Source organism: Lissotriton vulgaris, chromosome 1_1 (assembly GCF_964263255.1).
Source record: "Lissotriton vulgaris chromosome 1_1, aLisVul1.2, whole genome shotgun sequence".
Classification (NCBI taxonomy): domain Eukaryota; kingdom Metazoa; phylum Chordata; class Amphibia; order Caudata; family Salamandridae; genus Lissotriton; species Lissotriton vulgaris.
In genome coordinates, this window is record NC_141685.1 from 1,770,376,943 (window position 1) to 1,770,386,487 (window position 9,545).

General features: G+C 43.0%; 1 protein-coding gene across 1 annotated transcript in view; it reads right to left on the reverse strand.

Annotated features, from left to right (window-relative positions):
- The window catches only part of HAL (histidine ammonia-lyase), a 372,837-nt gene that overhangs the window by 62,149 nt on the left and 301,143 nt on the right, over nt 1-9,545 (reverse strand). The window contains exons 16-17 of the mRNA XM_086919081.1: nt 6,456-6,521; nt 5,989-6,154 (exon numbers count right to left, since the gene is read on the reverse strand). Of these exons, the coding sequence (XP_086775207.1) occupies nt 5,989-6,154; nt 6,456-6,521 (232 nt within the window). The remainder of the gene's footprint in view (nt 1-5,988; nt 6,155-6,455; nt 6,522-9,545) is intronic.

Consider the following 9,545-nt stretch of genomic DNA (forward strand, 5'->3'; position numbering starts at 1 on the left):
GATCTGTTGGTTTTACCTGAAGGTGCGGCTCTTATTCAATATGTTGATGATTTGTTAGTTGCCGCCGACACCGAGGAGATTTGTAAGAATGCCACTTTGTCCTTATTGGGTCACTTGTCTGATTGTCATCACAAAGTTTCTCTCTCAAAACTGCAATTTTGTCGACAAGAAGTTACCTACCTAGGTCACCTCTTATCGAAGGAGGGAAGGAAACTGACCCCAGAAAGAATTCAGGCTATCGTGAAAATGAGTGTTCCTACGACACAGAGAGAAGTACGTGCGTTTTTGGGTATCACGTCGTACTGTAGACAGTGGATTCCCAATTTTTCTCTGTTAGCGAAGCCTTTGATAGCTCTTACTGTTAAGGATACCCCAGATCCTATTCCTTGGACTGACAAATGTCATACGAGTTTTTCTGAATTACGCAATGCGTTGTGTTCGGCTCCTGTGTTGGGTACCCCCGATTACAGTAAGCCTTTCACATTGTATGTCCATGAGAGAGAGGGATGTGCATTATCAGTTTTGACTCAGCAGTTTGGCGAGAAGCAACGCCCATGTGCGTACTTTTCGTCGACTTTAGATCCTGTAGCTAGAGCGTTGCCGAGCTGTTTGAGAGCTACAGCGGCAGCGGCTGTTTCTGCTGGTTTGGTTATGGATAACACGTTAGTGGTTATGGTTCCACATGCAGTGGATACCTTGTTGAATCGTACCAAGACACAGCACTTAACTAGTGCTCGGTTGTCAGGGTATGAGCTGACGTTGTTAGCGAGTCATGTGCATATAAGAAGGTGTAATACCTTGAACCCGGCTACATTGTTGCCGATTTCGCTTGACAGATGACGATAGTGAAGAACAGCATGATTGTTTTCTAAGAACAGAAGAAGAGACGAAAGGGAGAGTGGACCTTAGGGACACTCCTCTTCCTGATTGTGACGATGCTTTGTGGGTTGATGGTTCGTGTGTTAAGTTGCCGAATGGTGATACGACTGCAGCATATGCTGTGACAACTTTGCATACGGTTGTTGAAGCTGCACGTATCCCACATAAATCCGCACAAGCGGCTGAATTGGTTGCACTTACGAGAGCGTGTGTGTTGGCGAAAGGAAAACGTGTGAATGTGTACACGGATAGTCAGTATGCATTTGGCGTGGCTCATAGCTTTGGACGTTTGTGGCGTGAACGTGGATTTTTGACATCGCATGGGACTAAGATCCAGCATGGGCAACTGGTGAATGAACTTCTTGAATCTCTTCGTTACCATTGCAAGTAGCGATTGTGAAATGCAGTGCCCATAAAACGGTTACGGATGATGTTGGTCGTGGTAATGCGTTTGCAGATGAGGTTGCGAAAGAAACTGCTAGAAACATGATGAGTCGAATGTATGTTGCGGGTCCAGCGAGATGGGTTCCAGAGAAGAGTATGTGCGAAGACACTATTGAAAGCGTGAAATCTATACAGGGTGAGGCCACAGATAAAGAGTTGAATGAATGGAGAGAAACTAAGGATAGATTGGATTCAAATGGTAGTTGGACTGATTTGTCAGAGCATCAGAGATGGTTGTTGCCTAACGCGTATGTGCTTCCAGTTGTTACAATGGCTCATGGAATGGCACATATTAGTGTGAAAGGGATTTGCAAGCTGTTGGCTCCTGTTTGGCAGAATGCGGAAATTCCCAAATGTGCAGAGAACTTGGTTAAGAATTGTATGGTGTGTTTGATGCATAATCCTGGTAAGGGAACTCCAACACCAGCTGGTCATTTTGCTCCTCCTACGTATCCGTTCGAGGCTTTGCAGCTAGATTTTATCCATATGGAGAGATGCAACAACTTGAAATATGTGTTAGTGGTTGTATGCTCCTTTTCTAGATGGGTAGAAGCTTACCCCCTTAAGGACAATACTGCTTTGTCCACAGCGAAGGTTTTGATAAAAGAGTTTTTCCCGAGATTTGGAATGCCGAGAATTATCTGGAGTGATAATGGAAGTGAATTTGTGGGTCAAGTTATGAAGAGAGTGTGTGAGGGTCTCGGGATTAAGCAGAAATTCTACGCTGCAAATCACCCCCAATCAGCTGGTTTAGTCGAGTGCTACAATGGCACTCTTAAGTTAAAGTTAGCCAAAATTCAAGCGAGCACTGGTTTACAATGGCCAGATGCCTTGCCATTAGCACTTCTGTCTACAAGGATGACTGTGCATTCACGAATGGGTTTGAGTCCGTATGAGGTTGTGTTTGGTCGCCCAGCGAACATTTGGGGCGTACCGAGACCAACAAGATTTAGAGACCTCGAGAATCCTGTGCTGCTTGATTATTTGCATGAACTAACAACTAAAATGAGTGTTTTACGCCAACAGGTGCATGACAGTCTTCCACAAGCTTCAGAGGATCCGGGGCACTCCGTTGAACCTGGCTCCTGGGTCTTTGTGCGTAACTTCCAGCGGACCAAGAACGAGCAGCCCCGCTGGACTGGGCCCTACCAAGTACTTTTGTCAACGAGATCTGCGGTCCGAGTGCAAGGCAAGCGGAACTGGATCCACGGATCGCATACCAAAAGGGCACCCTTGCCCTTGCCTTACGATAAGTGGGTCCAGGAGGGACTTGCGGACTCTGAAACAGAAGTCGTCCCACGGTTTATACAGTTTAGCGATGCTAGATTGATTGGAACGAACTCAGAGAAAGAAAGCGACAGAATTTTACAAGCATCAGTACCTCCTGCAGATCGATTGGACACTACCGAGCCTCATCTTTTGTTCGCTGACCAAGAATTAGCTGGAAGAAATTACTATAATTTGAGATCGAGAGTTTTGGACAAATAAAGATTAATAAAGCTTTGATTATTTTTTTTTTGTTTGCAGGTTAACTCTCCACCAAGGATCTACTCATTTTTGTTTTTCTTGAACCGCCATCCGGTTCTTGCTGCTAGGGTCGCGGTTGCTACCAGTCTTGGGAGTGCAAGCCTGAGACACTAGGTCGAGGGTTCTGTTGGCTCAAGGCAGCCTTCCTGGGTTTAGCAGAGGCACTCCCAAGCAGAATCAACCAACCACCGCGGGCAGCACCTTTAGTTTAGGATGTATTTCTTTGAGTTGGAGAGACCTGTACAGACACAGACTTTTAGAAAACGAATATGCAAAATAATGTTGAAGAAATGTTTTTTGATATCATGTTTATTTTTATTATTGAGCTTCATAACATTTATAGCTGGTTATGTAACATTTGTTTTTAAAATGTCGGTTAATCCCACTGTGCAACCCACACTTTCACCCACTATTTCTTCTCATTCTTTTCACCCGTTGCCTGAACATGAGGTAGTCAGACGATTGGAATTTGCTAACAATTCCTTCGTACAACTTCTGCACCAACACCAGTTAGTGATTAATACGACAAACTGTTGGATTTGTGGTTTGATGCCTCATACAACTAATAAGGGTATTCCTTATTTAGTCCTGCCCTTTAGTTTAAATGGTTCGATTCGAGCTTACAGAACAATGTTTATTTATGCCCATAGCGTCTACCCTCTACGTTCGCCGAAAGACAATCCGAAGAATAGTGCATTAGCTAGAGGCATAGTCGACATGATTAAAGGGACTAATGCAGTTGAGACTATTCCGAAAGACGACAGAGAACCATATAGTGGTTGGAACGTTACTGGATATGGAGTTAGTCTGAGTGTTAACCAGCGAGCGAAAAGTTCTCCACCGATTTGGATAGTGCCCCATCGGGGCCACTATTGCCTGCAGGGCAACGGTAAAAATCCGAAGGCTCAGTTAGGGAAAAGTGTTTGCACTGAGACTTATGTATTTGCGTCTCAGTCTTCCCCAGCGTTCTTAGCTGCTAAGGGTACCTACTTTGTTTGCTATGACAAAGCTTATACATGGTTGCCCCCCGACTTCTCGGGCACATGTTTTGTTTCCTTTGTTGCCTCGCACTTTTACAGCTGCGGCAGATTACCATAAGATGAGAGTTGCTAGAGGTGTCTTTAGCCAAGAAGACACTGCAGGACAAGAGTTGGGAGATTTCTTTAAGGGTTTTCTGCCGTTCTGGGGACCTATGGCTAACAGTAGGAATATTCGTCAGTTGACGAGAGTGGTTGAGTCCACCATAGTCGAAACTGCCGGTGCCCTTGGTAACCTGACTGCTGAGCTCCAGTCGGATAGACTTATGACACTTCAGAATAGAGTTGCCCTAGATGTCATTCTAGCAGATCGAGGTGGAGTTTGTAAACTGATTCAATCGAGCTGCTGCATTTTCATTCCAGACAACGCTCCATCAGTCTTCCAGGCCATTTCCAAATTGCATAAAATCTCAGATTCTGTCCATTTGGACAATGGGGATTGGTCTTTGATGGGATGGTTATGGGGATTGATATCCACTTGGGGTTGGAAGATTTTGATGGTTATTTGGATGGTCTTAGCAATTCTTTTCATGTTCTGTCTCTGTGTGGAGTGTGCTCCTGCTATTTGTGGCCTCTTTGCTACTTCGTGCGCAAGGAAACCTGTCCCGAGAGAGATGCTCAGTAAAAGGATGATGCTGCAGCACCATATCGATGACCTGATGAATATAGATCCGGATTCAGATTAACATGGGTTTGGGTTTGTAGCCTATATTCGGGCAAAAGGAGGGTCTGTGGTTCCGTGGTTCGCGAACTGGGTTCGATGGCTCCGAACCCGTTCACTAATGATCGTCGGAAATGGACGATTTTGGTGTCAGCAGACCGCAAATGGTGAGTGTAGCGTGTCTGAGTGTTTTCGTATGAATCGATATAGGAGAACACTCTCAATTCGAGGATTTAGTTTGGACCTTCGGGTTCCATTTTGTTTACGGCAGCCATTTTGTGTGGTTGCCCTAACATAGGCCCGAAGACTGTGACCGAACGAGTCCTTGAGACATGTACGCCTTAGCTGACTTCTGGGTGACCTGGCCGAACTGACTCCTTGCCCGAGGCTGATTCCGCTGAGCCAGTTCCTTGTTCAGCAGCTGGTCTGATAAAGAGCAGGACATGCCCGAGTTTATTGTACACTGCTCCCACCTTTCTATCTCCTTTCCAATCTGTTTCTGCCTTTCCTTTACAACATAATCATTGATTTGGGTTGAAGGGTTTATGATGGGTTTGTCCGGCCTGATCGAACAGGAAAGTTGGGAATGTGCGTGGTCATTTCTGGTGGGCTGGACAACGAAAAATGGGATTGTCTGGGTTTGTCGTCATTCGCTACTTTTGAAATGTTACACTGTCATTGGTCAGTTTTTGATGCACCGAATGTAAATTGGAATGTTGCCTGAGGCTTGATTTTTGGCATAAAAGAACATGCTCCGCTTACCAAATTTGTGTAGTCTCTAACGAACTACCCGTGTGTACTTCGTAGATTTCTGTTCCTGGTTGCAGCCAATAAACTTTGGTCTTTGATGTCATCAAGAAGTATCCCGTGTCTCTGTATGCCAAGACAGGGGAACTCGAAGGTTTCAGGCGTTCTCCCTGACGCCGCTGGGTTCTAAAAACCCGGTCCTTCAGCCTTTACCATGAAGATGTAAGTATTTTATAGGTAAGTATCAACCCCATGTAAACTTAAATAAAAACATGTACTCAAAAAAGGGTTCATACTTACCTGCCAAATGCTTAAATGTTTTGAGTTAAGGCAGATCCGTGGTACAGGCATATCCATTAACTTTTATTGTAAAGGCATGGCTTGTTAAGACTTTATCGTTGTAAATCCTTCGTTGTGAAGGCTTTAGTTGTTTAGCCTATCGTAGTTCCAACATGCAACGCTTTTGATGTCTAAGCGAGAGTAGCTCATTCAGCCCAGAGTTTTTTGTCTTTACATTCTGGGACTTATAGTCTTATTTATTTCATTCAAAAATAAGAACTAAAAGTCTCGGTATTTAAAGAAAAATCCTTGACCAAACAACCTGCCCATTTATTCGTATATGACTCTTGAGAGCTGTTGAGTGGCTTCAATTTCTGTATATTTCAACCACTGTCAATGCTACGGCATGCTTACCTAATGAGGCCGCTGTGCAGTGTGCAATCATGAACCCCGAGTTCAGGCCACCTTCCGTAACTAAAAATGCAGGCAATTCACTGAGGGACGGGTTACACAACCTCTCAATTCTTCTTTCACTGATTGCAGCAAGTTCATGGACACCAATAGCCAGATAATCCAGAGCCTGGAAAGAGAAGCAGTCTTAAATCCTTTAGAAATATTAACAGATTCTTCAAACAATCTCAATTCTCAGGGAGCAGTTCAAGGAGCAGTGACTCTGGAAAATGACACTGTCTGTCCCATGGTGCACAACATAATTTCCTTTCTCTCAAGCAATGTATTTATTTAAAGTCTGATGAAATGTTATGTGCCACAAACATGAATTTAAGAACAGTACCGAATAAGAATTTTTTTTGTTCCCTTAAAATTAATTTATTGTTGTCTTTCAAAAGTAGTATATTTAATTTAATTCACTAAACACTTACTTTTGCAGGGTATTCACCATGAAAGTTTCCACCGGATATAGTTTCCCCTCTTTCAGCAAAAACCATCTTGGAAGGTATGTTAAGGATTTGGTACAAACACAATGTGCGAGTCAAAATAGTTGAAGGTAACTAACTGTTATGAAAGACGTGTTGAAACAACCCATAAAATATGTATACAATAAAAAACATAGGAGAATTTCAAATATTGTGTACCAGGAGGCATACATGGGAAGACTGACACGTACACCATGAAATATACTTCTGAGGGATCACCAAATAAACAAGAATAGTGTTAAAAATATTATTTTATTGGGGTGTAGAATGGAAGAGTTCAGTTTACTCGAGCTTCTCCAACAAAATGTTGTTTTTCGGATTACTTGGGAAACGATCAACTGAGCGGTCATCTCTGTATGGGACAGCAATAATCAATAACCAGGCTAAATATATATATATATATATATATATATATATATATATATATATATATATATATATATATACACATATTCTATTAATATTTATAGGAGGATCTAGTATACAGAATAAACATTTAAATTACTGAAGGGAGATTTTGCCAGAAATTATCTATCTGTAGGGGCAATGAAAAGGCTGGCTAGATCAACATGTTTTCAGATACTCGCTGCGTGGTTAACTTATATTCAGTATAAACCAAGCTAGTCAATTATTCTGACGTTGTGATGCTTGGTAGGTTCCCTCGATAGATGTAAATTGTCAGTGCCACATGTTTGGTTCTCAGTGTTACAGATATTAATGGAATATGCCCCTTATTGAGGTGCTTAGTATGGCAGATGATAACGGTCCATGTCCCTGGAAAGATGCTCGCTGGTCACCACCCTTATCACATGCATTGCCCAATTCCTTCATGCTAGGTTCACATTTGGTTTGCTCTATTGGACCCTTTATTTTGGATGACACCCAAATAGGTTATGAAATGACTTGGGCATTAAGACCCACTAAACTTAGACTCAAGTAGATTCAGTGGTCTACTGCTATTACAAGGATTGGAAGAAGTGTACTAGTAGGAGACTTAAGATATCTCTGAAACAAGTGTCTTAACCTAAACGACGTATCCGGGGACCAGAACTTGCACCTTTTGCAAGAGGAATTACTCTGTGCGGTTTTCAGGCTCATTTTCGACCATCAATACATCTCCTGATCTTAAGGGAACCTGAAGGTACCCTCCTGCCGCCCTGCTGTGAGCAGCCACTTTCCTCCACTTTCATGATGTCTGTTAAGGAAGAAACACCCCTGCGGCCTTTGCTCTTTCTATGTGTGTAAGTAATAGGCTGCAGCTAACTTTGTAAGTCCTTGTATACTTTCAAATGGAAAGGACACGTTTACTTTTTCCAAGTGTGTGTTCCTGGACTTTTTAAATTCTGGTACTGATAGTTCCTTGCCACAGATGCTGGACATCGTTTTCATACATGCATTATCCTTTCTGTGAAGAATTCTCTTAGGGTCCAGTGAGTAGCCTTTTGTTAGCAAATTTTAACAGGAGGGGGGAGAGAGAGAGTCAGTGGATTCAGTCTCCCGGGTCATATGAATAAACAAAGTGGAATCCACTCAGAGTGATAGTGATCCCTAGAGTGATGGGGAACACACAGTGTTGTTTAAATGCCCCTCACACACCAACAGGCCCCTTGGTGTCATGCTTCATCATCGGGGCCTTCGCACCCCTCTACGGGATGCGGCGTGCTACGACTCGCGGATACGCAGGAGCACTTGAAGTGAACTATGTGTGGGGGTGTGTGTTTTATACAAAGGTGTGAGTGAGGTGAGGTGAAAAAAGTGAGTGGTTAAAAAATACCTGGCACGTGGGAAAAAAATACTTTATTAAATCCCCGGCTGGTATTATTAAAATAAAAGTGCAGGGCGTGGTTTAAATAGATACGTATTAGGGTATCCAGACCACTGTATCAAAAAGTCAACATGTTTCGGAGGTCAAAGCCCCCTTCTTCAGGACAAGGGTTAATGCACTTACCCTCCCCTTACTCACATGTAAAATGTAAAAGTGTCAATAAAAATTACCACAATGTGTAATGTTCCTAACAATGTTAAATGTTAGTGAATGTCGTTGCGCCCAATTGGCGTAAGAACCTGTGGAGACAAAATCATAGATAAACATACAGATCTATAATTCACAGGTTCAAGGAGAAGAATCAAGCTTCTCTGAAAAACCATCAGGTTGAACCAAAAATAATGGGACCCTGGAAAAAAAGAAAAAGGACACTACAGACACATAGACACACACAACACCAAAATTACTCTCTGCTCAGATGGAAGGAGAGCAAACATAAAGGAATAAAATTCTTACTTAAAGTTCCCAAATACAGGACTTCATGAGCCTTAGCGTATATTGGGGAATCCTTCCTTTCTAATCAGAAAACCTAAGAAATCAATATCAGGGGTTCAGTAGGAAAACTCTGTAAACAATGCGCCAATAGTACAGAGAACAACTGCTTCTCTCAATGGTCTATAACTCACGGTTACTGCAACAGCTAATCGCCTGCCTTCCCTCAACGCGGCTCCGATGAAGTGAGCTACGAAGAATTGAAGGCCCTTATATATGTTGTGCCTGTAGGTAATTAGTGCCGGTAAATTGATTAATGCAGCCCGGGGGAATGCCCAAATACGGAGATAACAACCTCCGAGCGTCCGGTGTTGCGCTAGCGCCTTTCACTACTCTGTCGCGCATGCGCATTGCCGCTCCAGAGCCTTTTGTTAGGCCAGTGTCATGAGATCTTTCTCGACCCTGCCGCTGGTGGCACATTCTTACCTCCTATAATGTACTTTTAAAACCGGAGGTATTCAAATGGCTAATCACGTTTCTGTTCAGTGTTATGTTAAATTGTTTCTGGAGTGCTGGCACGGGGCTTCTGGACACTGTTAACATATCAACATATGCATATAACCACACCAGAAGATGTCTTGAGCTTTTTCCGGCACATATCAGTAGCTGTTTATGGAGGTGATTGGAAGTAAATGCAGCCACTGAGAATGGTTTCTCACCTACTCTTACAGGATTATACCCAGGTACTACCAGTAAGTTCAAACTAGGTGACCTTGAAG